This window comes from Typopeltis vanoorti, chromosome 16, assembly GCF_054136105.1.
Source record: "Typopeltis vanoorti isolate ZY-2024b chromosome 16, IOZ_Tvanoo_1.0, whole genome shotgun sequence".
NCBI classification, from domain to species: domain Eukaryota; kingdom Metazoa; phylum Arthropoda; class Arachnida; order Uropygi; family Thelyphonidae; genus Typopeltis; species Typopeltis vanoorti.
In genome coordinates, this window is record NC_143564.1 from 108,645,290 (window position 1) to 108,663,995 (window position 18,706).

Below are 18,706 nucleotides of genomic sequence, written 5' to 3' on the forward strand. Positions count from 1 at the left end.
AAGTAGGATAGTGAGTTTCATATGATAGGTACAGATCATATTTTTCAGCACGTGACTAGAGTGGGGGAGAACTAGGAGGTTATTCCTAGAAATTAAGAAAGAATTTAGTTAGCAAGGGTATTCGGACTGGATTTTTTGATTGGAGAGTGGTGAATGAGTGGAAATCATTGCTAGAGTCAGTTGTGAGTGCCCTGTCTGTGAATAAGTTCGAAGCAAAACAAAACAGGTATTGCTCAAATAATGGACCTTAAACGATGTGTTTGCAGACTCCATGTAGGTGCTCATGTTTAGGATGGGTTTAGGGTATATTATATTTGCATTATTACTTACCGATTAAATTACTGCCCGCAGTTTGCTGATTTTTTTTTTTTTTTTTTTGTTATCGTTGCTGTAAATTCTTGTGAGTTTCTATTATGCAATCTGGCTCTGCTGTATATGTGAATATAAAGTTAAGTTTTTCATTATTTTGTTCTTAGATGGCGTTGTATATTTTCAACAGCTGGTTTGTTGACATTTTTGAAAGTTAAAAATTTCACATCGACCACTTGTTTTCGTATTTTCCTTGTTATGGCTGATCCTAGACTTAAGCAGATTAAAATTAAGTCTGGAGTGGTTAAAAGGTAAGGAAGTTGAATTAGATGATTTGTTCGATTTTAAATTTTATTCCTTTATAAATACGATTTTACCCCCCCCCCATCGTACTATGTATTCAAAAGTAGACTATAATTTAACAAAAAGTTTGTTACACCCAAATTTTAAGCCCATATAAAGAATGCGTTCGCTAAAAAAAAAAAGTTAAAATTCAAGTGGTGTGTGACAGGCCAGCCTCGATATTTCATTATTTACATATTATTAAAAACGTGCTACAATTATTAAACCTTACATTTGCTTCGGAAGTACTAAGATGGTTAGAACTATTAAATATCTGAAGACCCTTTGGGTGTTCAGATATTTTTACTTTTCAATTTTGATTTGCATTTGGACCATTTTTAATGGTTAAAACTATTAGAAATGACGTAATAACAACGCTCTGCCAGATCGGAAATTAATGAAATTTTGTTTTTTGACATTTTCGATAAAATTTGTGGATTCGTCTTGATTTTGAGTTCATTTAAAGCACACGTAGCTGAGAATTTTAACAAAACGTAACGTTTCGAACTGATACAAATAATAACTCCTCTTTGGAGTTGAATAAAATTTGGTATCTGTAAGGATATTATACATTTGATGCCAAGGAAATAAATCCATAAAAATGTTTTTGGTTGATATGAAACTTAAGCATGAGATGATATACAGCAGGTTCAAACTTTCTTTTATTTTCTTGGAAGAGGAATGGAAGAACACCATGTGGCAGTGGATTCATCAGGATAGTTCCGTTTCCTTTATGGACACAAATATGACCACAGCTCTCTGATAACCAAGAAATTGAAAGCATGTTATGTTACATGATTGATGTCATGAGATGCAAATCACATGATACTGCACAAATAAAAAAAAAAATTAATAACACACAACATACAATAAAAAACACAAAACAATAATAAAAAAAAATGATGAAATTAACAAAATAGAGGATGATAAACATAACACAAAGCATGCACCCACAGAGGACCAGTTATCCATTTAGGAAATGATGGAACTGCACCTAGTGTAGCAAACACCTCAAGATATTTGTTTTGTATTGAGACAGTTAAAATATAAAGACAGAATGAAAACCTCCAGGTGAAGTGATACTAGCAATGTTGACAACAACAGGAATTGCAAATAAACAGAACAATGCAAAAATGAACAACTGAAGGAAAACCACCAGTGTTATCAGCATCAATGATAGTAAGTGCTGACAAGTCAAGAAAAACAAGTATTTCCATAATGAAACATAAGTATTGGATATCAACAAAGCAAACGTATAATTTCATCATCAAATTCCTGGTACTACATGAAAAGTTTACATCATTGCAAACTTATTGACAGTTTTCCTACAAATTAATCTGTTAAGATTCCATTATTGCCAGATATTATATTTTGGTCTTCTAAGGGAATTCTTACTCTGACAGATTGTTTAGATCTTGCTCTTTCAAGAGCTTTATATTGCAATTCTGACAATGCACACTTATTTGTTGGAAGTTTTTTTCACTTGGTTATACTATAATAAATTTAGTTTAATCCTTTATCCAAGTGTAAGCAAACAAAGTTTGTGCCTTAAGTATCTTCAGGACTGAGGCAACTCGTGGTAAAGGTGGACCAAGCTCTCATCGCTCCTTTCCTTAGTATCTCCCATGATGCAAAGTACATCTCCTTGCAGACATGTATAATGCTATGCATTAACGGAAAGACCACTACCCAGACCGGTTTCGACCTTTATTGAGGTCTCATCAGTGGGGGCCAGACCCAGAGGTGGTGATACCAAAGCGGAAGCAATGGAGAAGTCATAATTACCTATACGAGTTGCCAAAAGGTGTCTCACCTTATTATTAAATTACTCTGGATTTAGAGAAAAATGTTGGAAATTTTTTTTGCTTGATTAGACTATAGTCTAACCAAGTGAATGAGTGATGAGAGTTTAGTCCACTTTTACCACGAGTTGCCTCATTCCTGAAGATACTTCAAACACAAGCTTTGTTTGCTTACACTTGGATAAAGGATTAAACTAAATTTATTATAGTCTAATCAAGTGGGAAAAAACTTCCAACACCTTTCTCTAAATCCAGAGCTATTTAATAATAAGGTGGTACACCTTTTGGCAACTCGTATAGGTAAAGATGACTTCTCCTCTCCATTGCTTCCACCTTTGCGTCACCACCTCTCAGTCTGACTCCCACTGACGAGACCTCAATAAAGGTTGAAACCAGTCTGGGTGTCGACCTTTATTTTGTTTGCTTGCACTTGGATAAAGGATTAAACTAAATTTATTATAATGCATACTTATTTTACTAACCTTTCCTCTCCTCTTATGTTTAAGTGACATATCACCTGAGGTTAGGTCTGCTAGCACATTCCCAAATGCTAACAATGTCAAGTTTTTTTTTAAATTTCCTCACCTCATTTTTAATATAATACCACCACTGATGCCATCTCTTTACTCTCCTGATCTTTCTCAGAACTCTCATATTTAAGGTCTCCAGTCTTTGATCAAGTGTTTTATTTCTAATCCAGCTCTCAGATACTACTATGTTCACTGGGCTCTCAGATCCATAAGTTAAAAATGATTTGAAGACTGTCTTGTATACAGTTAATTTAGTGTTTTGACTAATTATTTCATATAAATGTAATCAGTTGACTTAGTACCATAAGTCTATTGTCTACTTCCATCATATTTAATTGCCATCTTTGCTTTAAAAAAAAAAAAAAAAAAAAAGACCAAAAAAAGAAAAAAATGCCCAAATAGATTCTTTATTCAGGATACAATTGTTTTCGTGGTCTTGTCTTATTTCTCACTTCTGTATCAAATTTCTTATAGTTATTTAGTTTCGGAATCCTGCAGACTTTTACTGTATTTAACACTATAACATTGCATGAAGTAAAGAGCTGAGCTGAGTTGAATATCTTCATTATGAATGATGAATAACAATGAAAATAATGATTACCATTGTCTTGCACCTAATCAAACCATCTTCCTGTACTACTTTCAAATCTAACTGCTGACTTACAACTCACATATAGGTTCTTTATTGCTTTGTTTGATATAATGTCTCATTTACACCATATAATTGTAGGATTTTGAGTGCTTTTCTCTTAGGATCTTGTTCCATTCCTTGCCAGATCTACAAAACTTCTACAAAATGCAAATCCTTGTTATATTTCCATGATTTTGCAAATATTTATTTTAAAGTAAAAAATTTGATCCCAACAGCCTCTTTTTGCTTGAACCCATCATGCTCTTCAAGTTGCCTTTCCACAATTTTTCTTAGTCTTTTCTCAGCCTTTTCTCACATATGCTTGCTTAAATCTTACTTGGAAGACTCAGTAGAGAAATTCTTCTGTAATTCTCACATTGCTTTGTTTCTTTCTGTATAAATGGGTACTATGCAATTTCTGTGTCAGTCATCTGGAATTTGGCCCTCTTGCCAGGGCTTTTGAGTTATACTTTGTTGCTACTAAAACTTTTATATCTCCATATTTGATCAATTTCTGTTAGGTATTATCCACTCCAGCTACCTCTGCATATTTCACTTCACTTTCTTTTTCTACCTCAAGTACTGATATGTACTCCTGATTGCATTCCTCTTGAATGTTTTGTACCATGTGTTGTTCCTGCTTGTTTCATTTAGCAGTCTTTCAAAGTAATTATGGCAGACATCTAGAATATTTTTCTTCAGTTTTCATGTCACATTTATCATTTCTGATTCATTTAACAGGAGTCTTTCCTCCATTTCTGTGTTTTTTAAATAGCCTTCAAAACATTTTGCCACTTTCCTGATATTTATCCTCTCTTCTTCCCAGTCTTTCCATGACTTTTATTTAGCTACTGTTACACAGTACTTTGCTTTCTTACATTTTTTCCCCTCTATTCTCTTAGAAATATGCTTTTTTTTCTCTATTCTCTCAGAAATATGCTTTTTTTTCTCTATTCTCTCAGAAATATGCTTTTTTTTTCCTTGACCACCTCTTTAACTTCCTAAATCTACCATGGAGTTCTGATATGTTTATCCTTGCAGACAACCTCACTACATATCTCTCAGGCTGAATCACTTTTTTCTTCAGGGTTTGCTACTGAATCTCTGAGGTTTGATTCTCGTTTTCACTCTCTTTAATATTCTTTTTTAAGATTTGTGTATTTGTTGAGTCTACAATTAACCTCTGAAAGGTGTTCACCTTTCTTGCACACTTTTCTTTTCAATATAATATTCATCCTGAAAACTGAATGGTAATCAATTTCTATTTCCTATCCCCTGTATACTTTTGTGTCTTGAACCATGTGACTTATTAATAAGTTACTGAGATGCCTGAACACCATATTGGTAATGACAAGTGACTAAGACAATATCAGAAGTTTGGAATGCTGGCTATTGAGATTGAAGAGATGTGGATTGCAGAGTTTGGTGGATAGGAGGAAAAGAGGTGATATGATAGAGACGTTTAAGTTAGATTATCAGATTAATCCAAAGGGGATTATAAAAAGAGAGTAGAAGTGAGAAGGGAAGAACCAGAAATCATTCCTGGAAGTTATGTAAAAGTGTGGTGAAGAAGGGTGTGAGGAGGATTTTTTACATGGAGAATTGTCGGTAAAAGACTTAGTAACGTGCAAAAAATGGGGGCAGCATTGTCATTCCATGCCTTTATATAGATTTCAGTCATTTCGTTAAGTGTGAGGTTTGTTATATGTATTCTTTTGATTACATAAATGATTTGTGGATATTTGGTGAGGATGGAAGGAAGGTGTGTGCGAAGTGTGACCTGAACGAGGAATCGATGAATGCAAATATGAAATTGATGACAAAAAGTCATCAATTTCATATTTGTTTCTTGATGGTAGATTGAGGAAGGAGGTGGAGATTGCAAAGGAACAATTTGGCTTCATGCCTGGTAGATCAACAACAGATGCTATCTTTGGGTTACGGCAGATGATGGAAAAGTATCGAGAGAAACAAAGAGAGCTACATCTGGCATTTATTGATCTGGAGAAATCATAGTATAGAGTGCCAAGACAAGAAGTCTGGAGGTGTCTGAGGGAGAAGATGGTTCCGGAGAAATATGTCAGGTTGTTGCGGGAAATGTACAGAAATGTGAAGACAAGTGTTCAGACATGTCTGGGACAGACAGAAAGTTTTCAAGTAACAGTTGGCTTGCAACAAGGGTCAGCATTAAGTCTGTTTCTGTTTAATGTTGTGATGCAGGTGGTGACGGAGGAGGTGAGAGAAGATGCGCCTTTACATCTTTACATCCGATACAACATTGTCCAATGTTGTATGCAGGTGACATCTTGCTGTGTGCAAATTCAAGAGAAGAAGCGGGAACTAAACTGGAAAGATGGAGAAAAGTACTGGAAGAGAGAGGTATGAGACTGAGCAGAAGTAAGACACAGTATATGTGTTGCACAGTGGGCGGCAGACAGGAGACAGATCTGGAATTGGAAGGAAATGTCATCAGGAAGGTGAGAGACTTTAGATACTTAGGTTCAACAGTGGAAGAAGATGGAGGGGCTGAGAAGGAAGTGGGATGCAGGATACAAGCGGGTTGGAGGAACTGGAGGGAGATGGCTGGAGTGTTATGTGATAAGAGGGTGCCGATCAATCTGAAAGGGAAAATCTATAGGACAGTAGTGACGCCAGCTATGACATATTCTATAGAAACTGGGGCCCCTGAGGAAAAATAACATCAGTAGGATGGAAGTAGCAGAGATGAGAATGCTTAGGCGAATGTGCGGTGTGACCAGAAAGGATCGTTTGAGAAATGACTATGTGAGGGGAACAGTGAAAGTTACGAACTTAGGAGCGAAAATACAGGAGGCAAGGTTGAGATAGTTTGGTCATGTGATGAGGAGGGAGGAAGAATATGTGGGAAGAAGGGTCATGCAGATGGATCTGCAAGGAAGGTGGAAGCATGGGTGGCCAAAGAAGAGATGGAGGGAGATAGTAGAAGAGGACTTGAGGATGAAGAACTGATGTGGTGAATGCCCAAGACAGGAAGGTGTGGAGGAGACACATTATCAACAGTGACCCCACTTAAGTGGGAGAAGCTGCAGAAGAAGAAGATATGAAGACAATTGTGCATAACAAATACTTTCTCGTACATAAAGTTTTTTTTTAAAATAATAATAACAATAACTGTTTACAACATATATTATTATAATATTCATAATGATAATTATTACAGATGTTTTTTTGCAATTTTACACTCTATATATACAATATCAATGGATATAATCACTCTATATTGCATACTTTTGTTACGGTTATTACATACATTACATACATTTGATTTCATATGATACATTACTTACATTTGTTTACATATGATACATTACTTACATTTATTTACATATGATACTTACATTACATACATTTGTTTACATATAATACATACATTACTTACTTTGGTTTACATGTAATACGTACATTACATGCACTTGGTTACATATGATACATCTTGGATGAGAACTAATTTCTCTGCTTTCATCCTCAAAGCTTATATGTAAGCTTATCTGATTTTTTTTTTTCCCGTGTTGGGAAGCTACGAAATCTATGATTGATAAATTCGTGTGTGCGCACTCACACGCACAATAACATGGAGCTGAACTGGAAGCCTGAACGAATATATTGTGTTTCATTAAGTTTGTATGGTATTTTGGGTGCGTATTTCTTGTTCATAGTATGTCCTTAGAGCTCTTTTCAGGCTATTGTAGTTTGTAAGGTTTCTGTATTCAAAAGGTAATTTGTTTATCATGTCTTTGATGTAGAAGTTTCGCGTGGCCTTTCCGTAGTGATTATTGTATTTATATGTGATATAATTAGTAGTCTGAGGTCTATATGGTATGTATTTCTGACTGTCCTGTAGTTGGCATCGAAATAATGTTTTAGCAAAGCTGCATAGTGACATAAATGTTTTGCTGTCAGTATTTTGTGTTCTGACATTGCAATGTATATAAGGTCGTTATTTTCTCTTTGTTCCCAAAAGATCAGTTTTATCATTTTCTACTGTAGCGACATTAATCTATTTAATTTGTAGGGTGCACAGAAAGCATACATTGTCATAGCGTATCTTAGTATATTTTGGGATAGTGCTTTGTGTTTTTAGGCGTATGGGAACTATGTCTTTTAACCTGTAGAGTTTGCCACTTATTGTTCGGAGTTTGTTGTGTAGATGGTTTATGTGGCTATTTCAGTTCATATCTGCATCGAAGTAAATTCCAAGGTATCGTATTGTTTCAACCTGAGTGATTATAGTGGTTTTGCTGTTCTGTGTGTTTTTTATGTTGGAAAGTGGATGTTGGATGGTTATATATTTGTTATCAACTGGTCGAGTCAGTGGATTTCTGAATATCATTAATTTTGTCTTTTCTGAGTTTAGGTGTATGGAGTTTTTCATGAGCCAGTCTATGATCAGATTTATGTCATGTTGCATATTTGTTTGGGCTATGCTTGCGTTATTATGGATGGATATTATTGCTATATCATCTGCGTATTGGAATATCTTACCTTTGAGTGGTAGCTGATTAATATCGTGCGTGTAAATGTTGAATAGAGTTGGGGAGAGTACAGCTCCCTGTGGTACTCCGCAGGTTACTGATAGCTCTCTGCTTCGGTTTGACCCGATATGTGTGATATGCTTTCTATTTTGAAGGTAGTCTGTAAACCACCTGTGAAGAGGGCCATCTATTTTAACATGCCTCAGCTTTTCTAACAAGGTTTGATGTGTAAGTGTATCGAATGCTTTAGTTAGATCGATAAAGACTACCACGGCAATTTTGTTTTTGTCTAAGGCGGTATTAATTACGTCTGTCAAGTCTTCCAAGAGAGATGTTGTTCCCTTATTTTTCTGAGAACCATATTGTGTTTTGGGGATAATATGAAAGATCTCAGTGTATGCTGTGAGTTTCTTCAGCATGATCAGCTCCATAATTTGATTGATAATTGGTAATGTTGCTATGGGTCTGTAATTGCTGATTAAATTTCTTTTTCCATGTTTGTATACGGGTGTGATTATGGCGGTCTTTAGCATACTTGGTATTTGTCCTGTTTTAAATATTTGATTTATTAATTTTAGTAGGATAGGATATATCTTTAGGTCTGATACCATCAATTCCTGGGCCTTTGTTTGGTTTGATTTGATGTATTGCAGAGAGTTCTGCTTCTTTTATGGTTGGAAACCATAATGTCTGGTTTGATTGTGGTCCAAGTGGAGGATCACATTTTGTGATTGAGGGAATATTTCTGTGCAGTTCTTGGATGGAGTCTGCAAAGTATTGGTTAAAGTCATTTGCTAGTTGTTGGATAGGTTTTGCATCTTTCATGAAGCTGTGTTTTATGGTTTCAGAGGCGGTGGTGTTGGGAACAAAATCTAGCATCTCATTGATCAGATGCCAGGTTTGTTTCATGTTGTTTTGTGCAGAGGTTAGTTTGTCTCTGTAGTAGCTTCTTTTGGCATTTCTGATTTGTGTTGTAAGGCGATTCCTTGTTATCTTATATTCAGTTTTTAAAGCTGTGTTATTTGGATATCGCTTTAATTCTTTCCATAAAGCGTCCTTTCTATGTATTTCTAGGATTAAGTTTTGTGTTATCCAAGGATTTTGTGTTGTTTTTGAATGAATTCTAACTTTCTTTGTAGCTTTCTTATATATTTCCTCCAGTGTGAGTTTAATGTTGTTGTATAAGATATCTGCTGAATCTGATGCCAGGTGTTCCCAGTCTGTTTTTCTTATTTTGTGGTTGACTATTTCTTCGTCTATTATTGTTTTCTGTTGCTTTTCTTCTGTGGGACATTGCATGGATATTGTCTTGGTGTGCAGGTTTCTGCTACTTTGCACTTTATGACCGATGCAGTGTAACTGTTTGGTGGTGCTCGGACATTTATATGATCTAGACAGGAGGCAGTGATAGTATTTCCTAATATTTCTTCTCTAGTACATGATGTTATTCATGATGTTATTGTTGGTGTTAGATTATACATGGATAGCGTGTCTAGGTATTGTACAGTGTTGTTCTGGTTTTTGTTTGCAATATTTATGTTTATGTCGCCAATTATCATTAGGTATTCAGTTGAGCATATTTCTTGGCTTGAAAGCTAGCAATTGAGTTCGTGCAAGAATTTTATCATGTTTAGGTTTGGTGGCCTGTAAATAGCATTTAGTATTATGGGATGCTGTCTATTGGTGGTATTATTTATTAATTTCAAGGCAGAGGATTTCAGCATGCTCAAACTGATAGGCTGTTTCTTTTGCTATTAATTTTTGTTTGATAAATATTAATATTCCACCCCCTCTTTTTGTTTGGCGGCATGATCTATGTTGTTGGAAGCCTGGAATTTGGAAAGCATTCGCTTCGTCATTAGTTATGGATACTTCTGTAAGAAACAATATATCAATAATATCAGTGTAATTCCTTAGATAAGCCTGTAACAATAACCAATGTTTACGGATGCTTCTGATGTTAATATGCAAGATTGAGAGACCTCTCACTTGTACTGTGTGTTGTTTCCATGCATCAAGCAATTCGATAGTACAATTACTGATGTATTCTGGTGTAATTACATCTATCTGATGATACACATTCATTTTTGTTGTGTTGAGATCTTCTTATTGAACTAAATTGGAGTCTTTTGTTTCACTCTGGCAACCTGTCTATATCTTCCAAGCTTTTTATTTGTCTCTCTGACTTTCTCAAGAATATTTTGCCGTCTTTGATCCATAAAAATTGATACTTTTTTTCTGTTATTTCTTTTCTTGCTTGGTTTAAAAGATTCTGATTGAAAGGTGTGTTAAATATTCAGATAGAAAGATTAGTGTATTGTCTTGTGATGCATTTAAATTCTTGATTAGTATGTGTATTATAAATATTATGGGCAATTTACAGGCATGTAGAGAATAATAAAAATAATTTAATAAAGATAATTATACATTGGGTTTCGTTGTTTGCATTGATGTAATTTTTAAGGACACTTGCATACTACTGGAACAAATAATTAACATATTGCAATAAACTGTGATTCATCAATATCAGTAATCAATATTTATCATCAGTAATCAATATTTATCAATGTTGGTCAATTGGTAGAGCCTCTGCTACTAATGGCTCATGAAGAAAGTTAAGCAAGTTTGAGTGCAGTTAGTAGTTGGAAGGGGAAATCGTTCGATGCTGTTGGCACACTCTTCCTCGATGAGTCTTTGGACTGCCTGGAGGGATCACATAATAATAATATTGGAAATATATGCAAATTACTATACTATACCACAATAAAAAAAAAAAAGTGTATTTTCAGCTGCAAGGTTTTCTGGTTTCCATAATAAAAGAAATGTATTAATTTCATATATTTTACCACTTATTCTGCTTTTCTGAACACCTTCCTCAAGATCTTAGATATATTTATGTCAAATGGCAACTGTGAATATAACAAATTACATATGAAACAAGGTTAGTGAATGAGTCTTTCATTTTATTCATGCCTGGAAATGTGTATCACAGTGGCCAGCTCATTGTTAGTATGTTTCACTTATTTCTTCTGAATTTCGCATAGTTGACTTCATGTTCAGTTTAGTTGGTTGATTTTTTTTAATCAGCTCCATATGTGAGAATTTGCAAACCTATAACACAACAGCTATGTTTCAGTTGTAGTCGCAACTGAAACAGGTTTCAGTTGTGACTACAACTGTTCATTCATGACTGATTATTCATCAGAGTTGCCTCTGTTTATTTCTTAGCTAACTCCCTTATTTGGCCAGGACTGGGGATCATTTGCCAGCTTGGGATGCACTCAGTAGCAGTCAGCTCTGCCAAAGCATGAGATTATGAGAGGAAATTAGGCAGTCAAGCAAAAGAAATTCCAAGAGTTCTCTTGTTATGGTAAAGTATGTAAGAATGATTATGGAAGCAGAATCAGAATAAATACAGTTGGTGGAAAAGCAAAACTAACAATTGAATTACTGAGTGATTCCTTATCAGTTGTATCACTAGGTGGAGATAATGCAATGACAGGAATTGATATTAGAATAGAGGTAGGTGAACTTGAGGTTCATCTACCTCTGTTATAATTTGTTCTTCATAGAATATTAGGAAATTTTCATGTGATTAGATGAGATATTGACCTATGTTTTGAGAAAGTGCAAGAGAAATGGCAGTGCCCCTTACCAGGCTGTTTATCTGAGCACTGGCAAGGTCCCAAGGCAGCAGAAAGAGGTCATAATAGTTCCATTACAGAAAAGGCTCTAAGACAGGTTTCAAATTATAGACTAATTGTTATCTTAGGAGTGGTGGTTAAATTATTGGGAAAGTTGGTTAGAATTCATGAATGGATATATGGTGGATATCTGCTGATCTGAATGTATAAACTACATTTGTTTTCATTATTCTGAGAAGTCTACTCTTGCAGAACATAGTATCTTCTTGCCACAATATCCTATGAAAAAAACATTCTACTTATTAATTCTTACAAGTGATTAATTCTACTTATGAATTCTTACAAATCTGAGTGACTTTTCATGGAAAGGCCTTCATAATCAACCCTGCTGATAATTTACATATTGTTTTAAATTTTCCATATTGGAACCTTTTATCTCCATGCTGATTGGTTATTTTAATGCTGTGTGTTGTTTAGCTAACAGTATTGCACTGCTTGTCTTAAGCTTGTAAAAAAAAAAAAAAGTTCTTTTAAAACAATGTAAAAGTTTTTTTAAAAAAAAAGTTTAATGGCCATGTAGCTTAACAGATTAAGGGTTAACGCATGATTGAGACATTTAAGCTGTTGAGAAGTATTTACCACATTCATCGCATTTATGGTCTAATTGTTACTGAATCATTCATTCTAAAAATGGGATTGAATAGTCATTTTGAAATATTTTCATATTAAATACTTTTTTATCCCTACATAATTCTGTGTGTGTGTAGCCTATTTGTTGTCTGTTAATTACATTAGAGTTAATAGACAAATGGAGATGCCCATGTAATAGTTATAATCAGTGCCGCACCGTGGGTAGGAGATGCCCTTGTGCAGAACTTTTTCAGCACTCCCATAAAATAAGTTTCCATGAAAAATTTTACTTTGTTAAAAGTACAAAACAGTTTATACGCATATATAAAAATAAATTTTATTTAACAATAGTAGAACATTGTAATCACTAAAATTCATTAATAAGGAATTTTTAATAATAAAAATTTTCAAAAATATTTATTTCGTTAATACACACGCGGACAAAGAAATTAGCGCACCAAGAAGGAAGCATAGGATTCAACTGAAATTTTATTGGTGCAATGATACAGGTGAATGATGCGCATGATGGCAAAAACAGAGCTGAAGGACAATTACAAAGGGATCTGTGGTACGCAATCCGGTCATCATCAATAGCGCATTGCACCGCCTTGTGCGGTGTTACATGCTGCAATATGGTCTGGCATAGTGGCGAATAGATGCCTGATGTTGTCCTGTGGCAGACTGGCCCACACGTGTTGGACGCTGTGCTCCAAATCCCGGATATTGTGGCATGGTGGGAGCAGGCATTTCAGCTGCTCCCAAACATGCTCGATAGGGGACAAGTCCGGGGAGCAGGCAGGCCATGGAAGTGTCTGTACACGACATAGGCAGGCCTGGAAAACCCAAGCCGTGTGCGGATGGGCATTATCCTGCTGGTATAGCGCTCCTGGTATCCCGACCAGGAATAGGAGAACTTGGGGTTGTAGGATGTCATCCACATGCCGCTTCCCTGTCAATGCACCACGTACCACTATGAGGGGTGATCGGCTATCATAGGCTATGGCTCCCCAGACCATAATGCCTGCAGTGTGGGAGGTATGGCACTCAATAGCGAGGTGAGGATCGTGTCCTTGACCAGGGGTCCTCCACACCCAGGCATGATGATCATCTGTCCCAAAGACAAAGTAGCACTCATCACTGAAGACCACATGTTGCCAGTCTGTGCTGTTCCGCGTTGCTCTCGCCTGGCACTACTGCAAACGGAGTCGGTGGTGTTAATGGGAGCACACGTAAGGGGCGCTGGGATCGTAAATTCGCCTCTGCGAGGCATTAGGAAATGGTTTGTGGACACACAGGAGCCCCCTACATCTTCCTGTATAATGGACCGGATCACTGTGGGATCCCTCCATGCTTGCCGCATGATCCGTCAATCCTCTCTAGCGTTGGTCCTCCTGATCCGACCGGTACCGCTCTACCGGTCTGTTGTGGACACGTTCCGGCACTGCCACACGGCAGTGCCGGAACGTGTCCACAGCTCCCAACACTGTCAGACGGTATGCTCAGAATGGTTCATGTGCATGCCTATATGGCATGCCGACCACCCTCAGGTTTTCAGGCCAATGATCATGCCTTTGTCAAAGTCCTAAGTTGCTTAAATCGATGTCTCTGGCATCTACCCAGCATTATTGTCACTCTGTACTCTAGGTTGCATCGGCCGGTGCTTTTTGCTTTATCAACTACACACTGGCTTTATAAGGCTGCTGATTCGTGCTTGCAGCGCCACCTCGGGGTGTGTGTGGGCATGTGCAATGGCACCAAACTTGAATCATTTGCACACCACCCCGCACTCTAGCTGTTTGCTTAGTTTCACCGTTGTACCATGTTTTCTTCCAGGTGCGCTAATTTCTTTGTCAGTGTGTGTGTGTGTGTGTAAATACAGCAGAATATATATATATATATATATATATATATATATATATATATATATATATATATATATATATATAAACAAGGCAGCCTGTGTAGCTCAGTGGATGTGGCGTTTGCACACCATCGCGCTAGGCCGCACGAAGGAAGTCTTGGTTTCGAGTCTAGTCGGCGACTAGAGGAAATTTTTCTAAGCCTTTTTTCGACCGGTTCCCGAGTTAGTCGATCTCTGGCACGGGCAAGCAGGTTTTTCCTCCCGGAAACTCGGGTTTTTCGTCCTGTAAACTCAAGAAAATCGACCGTAGAACCCACATTATTTCAGACATTAAATATATTGTGTTAGGGTTAGAGACCACGAGATGGCGGCACATTTGAGCCGTCTCTCTTCACTGCGTACCGCTTAATTAGTGATAGCCTTGGGCCATCTGTCTCTGATTGGGTACCAGTGGAGATTGAACTGCCCACTCAGTCTCCAAAAGTTAGCTAGGGCTAAATGGCCTCGCCTACTCCCGTATATACGGGAATAAAAAGGCGTTAGCTGATTTTTTTTTTTTTTTATATATAAACAATAATTACTTCAATTTTCATATAAAAAGAAATATTACATAACAAAGATAATTTGGAGATATGCTTTTAACTATATAACAATTAGGATAAATGTAGATTAATTTTACATATTTATCCATCTTGCTTTAACCACCACAAAATTTTTAATATTTTTAATGTCTAATGAATCCATAATATTATTTTCAATTGATGTAATTGATAAATCCGTTAGACGCTCTCCAGACATTGTTGATCACAAATAATTTTTTAATTGCGATCAACAATGTCTGGAGAGCATCTAACGGATTTATCAATTATATCAATTGAAAATAATATTTTTTGAAAAACTTCTTTACCCTGATGCTACGGATATTCTATCCCAATGGCTTTAACAGGCCTTGAAGGCCCACAATCTTCCAAGCATGCTTGATTTTGTAACTGTAGTACAAGGATAGGATGGTCACCCTGTGTGTTCACGGGGCCAGTTTGCCTGCTTGCGGGATGAAAAATCCCAGATAAACTGGCAGAAAAAACCCTGCTGTCCACGCCCAAGACCGGCTAACTTGGCTATGGCTGAGGAAGATCCTTAAGCTCTTCACATCTCCGATGGGAATCGAACCTAGGACACTCCTTCCCCAGACATATGGTTGTGAAGCGCAAAGCCACTAGACTAACTGCGCAGACTTAGCTATGGATGTTGGTAATGTTAAATAAATATGCATTCAATTGCAGTATTTGGAAATGTGTCGGTAAATTTATTTTCGTATATATAATTTAAAACATCCTGAGGAGCCAACTCTTTTTTAATAAAACATTGCAAAGTTTTTAATTCCTCAAATAAAGTCATACGATCAATATCGCGATTGTCGGTATCTTGATTGTCGCTCAGTTTTAAGTGCAGATCTTTACAATGTTTCATTAAATCTTCATCGCTCCAATCTTTTAATTTGATAATGTCTCTTATAACTTTAAAGTTCTCGCTATGTTGTTTTAAGAGTATGAATCTTTCCATGGTCTGTTCAAAATATTGGTCTGTTCGGCGAGTATTTAATTCTTGTAGAACATAATCAAGATTTTCTGTAATTTTTCTTATATCAAATGTCCGATTCTGCATTATTTTGCTTGCAACATTTATGAGACTTAAGATTTCATTCCAAACATAAACAGAGTAAACAAATTTAAATGAATAAATCTTTGAAATTATGTTGTCTGCCTGAACTTTAGAATTGATATCTTTAGTTTCATCTTCTGTAATATCAAAACAAGCCTGGTAAATTTCCTTGATATTATTTTTCGTGATATTACAGAAAGTGGTTTTAAATTTAAAACATGAATATGTTTTTTAATATAGCCCAACGCTTCACAGATATTGAAAAATAATTATATAATTCCTGTATTACCCCAAAAAAATTTGCAGTTACACAGGATATCTTAGCTGCATCATTAACTACCAAATTTAATTAATGAGCACCTCAGCCGATCCTCATAACCAAAATTGTACAGTCCTGAAACCATCTTTGTCATCCGTCTTTGTATCCTTTCCACAGTTAATTTATTCCCTTCAAATCCTGAGGACCAAATCTGAGAACAATAGTCTAAGTGTGGTCTGATCAGAGACTTATACAACGGAATGATAACCCTTTTATCTCTGCAGGTCAGTGTCCTTCTCATAATTGCAGCAATCCTCTGTGTTACCTTCACCACCTTTGCAATATGTCCCCTAAATTTCAGGTTTCTATCAATCATCAACCCCATATCTCTTGTCTCCCCTACTTCCTCCAGTATAACCCCTCCCATAGAGTATGCAGCATCCCATCGATGTTTCCCAAATCTCAAGACTTTACATTTTGCTGCATTAAACTGACACCTGCATTCATTTGCCCATCTATCTAGCTTATTCAAATCCTCTTGCAGGGCTACCACATCTGCACTATTACTAATAATCCTTCCGAGCTTCGCATCATCTGCAAACAACTGAATATCCCCTTGCAATCCACTGGCAATGTCATTGATATAAAGATTAAACAATATAGGTCCTAGTACTGAGTCCTGTGGGACCCCACTTGTAACCCTCTGCCTCCTTGAAACTGTTCCACCATACACAACTCTCTGATATCTATCAGACAGCCAACCCTGAATCCAGTTGACTAATCTGACATACAGACCCATGTGCTGCAACTTAAATATCAGCTTATCATGTGGCACCCTGTCAAATGTCTTTTTGTTGTATTTTGTTTTAGTATTTTTTTGAAAATTAACATGTAGAGATAGCCACTGAGTGATTTCTCAGTGATATTTATTTAATATTTTTTATATTCTGGTAATTGTTTAATAATTAAGAAATTTCTAGAATATTAAAATTATTTATTAAAGAAATTAGTAAAAGGATCCCGACCAGAACAAGAAGAAATATATAAATAAATCTCTTATTGAAAATTATTTATTTTCTAGACGTCTATGAAACATAACATAAAAATCTTTTGTTTTCAAAATAAGATAACTAAAATGAAACAATTTAACTGATTTTCAAACTTAGCAAAAATATAATAGATGTACTTACTTTACGTGAATAAAAATCAAAATTCACAAAATATTTATTGAACAATAATAAATATATTTTATAAAACAAAAGGCAACTGCACAGTAACACTAATGCACAAAATGAAATGATGTAAAATACACCAAAAAAGTATCAAGAAAGGGCCAATTGTGAAGTATATATGAACAAACCTAGATGATCTAAAGAGTTTTATAGCTCATAAATAACCAATATTGATTAATTTAAGTCGAGCTGCATCAACCTGGCGCACCGATAAGAACAACGATAATCTACCTCGCATATATACAGGATTTTTAGCTATGGTCCCTCATCAGTGACCCGTATATATACGGGATAATCGGTTAAAGGATTACGAAGAAAATAATAGGTAAATTTATAAAAAAAAAAAAAAAATGAAAATTATTCAACTATACAACAAAAATAACAGTCATTTACAATTTAATTTTTATAAAAAATGTTATAAATGTTTTTCGTGAAAACTAGAGGGTCAATTAAAATCGAAATTTATTTTATCTAGTAAATTTTACCACCCTTTTTATTGTAGTCTCACTAAATGCTTACTGTCAAAAAAAAAAATCAATTATGTAATAGTTTCTTACCTTCGAAATTTGCAGAACAATCACTGCTGTTTCAGTCACAATCACACATCCATAAAGGGCAAAGCACAACGTAAGAATGCATTTAATGGTCTGTCTTAAACTAATAATTTCCAATAGAAATATAATAAACAATTGAGAATATTTATACAATTTTTGCTGAGTCCATGCTTACTCTGTAAAATAAAATCTGCGGTAATATTGATAACGTTTCACTTCAAACAAATTACAGTATAATAAAACTGGTGATGTATTAAGTTAAAAAATATTGTTAGATTATTAAGAATTCATAATAATTTGACTGATTTTAAATTTCATTTTTATTGCATTAACTTTAATTTGTAATTGTGTAATTTATATAGTACGATATAATTCAAGAATAAGAAAATTTATACATATATTTTTTTATTATTTCCTGTGATGAAATGGCACCCCTCATCTCCAAGCGCCCTTGTGCGGGACATAATCTGCACAACCGTACGGCACAGCCCTGGTTATAACCATAGGCCAAAAGGCTAAATAAGTAGGAGTAAAATGAATGAATGAAGAGATTAAGCATGCATTTAGGGAACCAGTACAAGATGAAAGGTTACATGAGGAGTATAAAGAGTAGGCCAGGAGGATGACTTGGTTGTTAGGACAGCAAAAGTGCAGTACAAGCAGATATTAGCTAACCAAGCCAAAAAAAAAAAAAAGTTCTAACGAGATCTTTCAATATGTGGCAGTTAAAAGAAAGAAT

At 35.6% G+C, this 18,706-nt stretch overlaps 1 protein-coding gene across 1 annotated transcript in view; it reads left to right on the forward strand.

Moving 5' to 3' along the window:
- Positions 1-495: 495 nt before the first annotated feature.
- LOC150098255 (tubulin-specific chaperone A-like) overlaps positions 496-18,706 on the forward strand; it is a 75,856-nt gene continuing 57,645 nt past the window's right edge. The window contains exon 1 of the mRNA XM_090406691.1: positions 496-620. Coding sequence (XP_090262817.1) covers positions 568-620 — 53 coding nt within the window. The 5' untranslated portion in view covers positions 496-567. The remainder of the gene's footprint in view (positions 621-18,706) is intronic.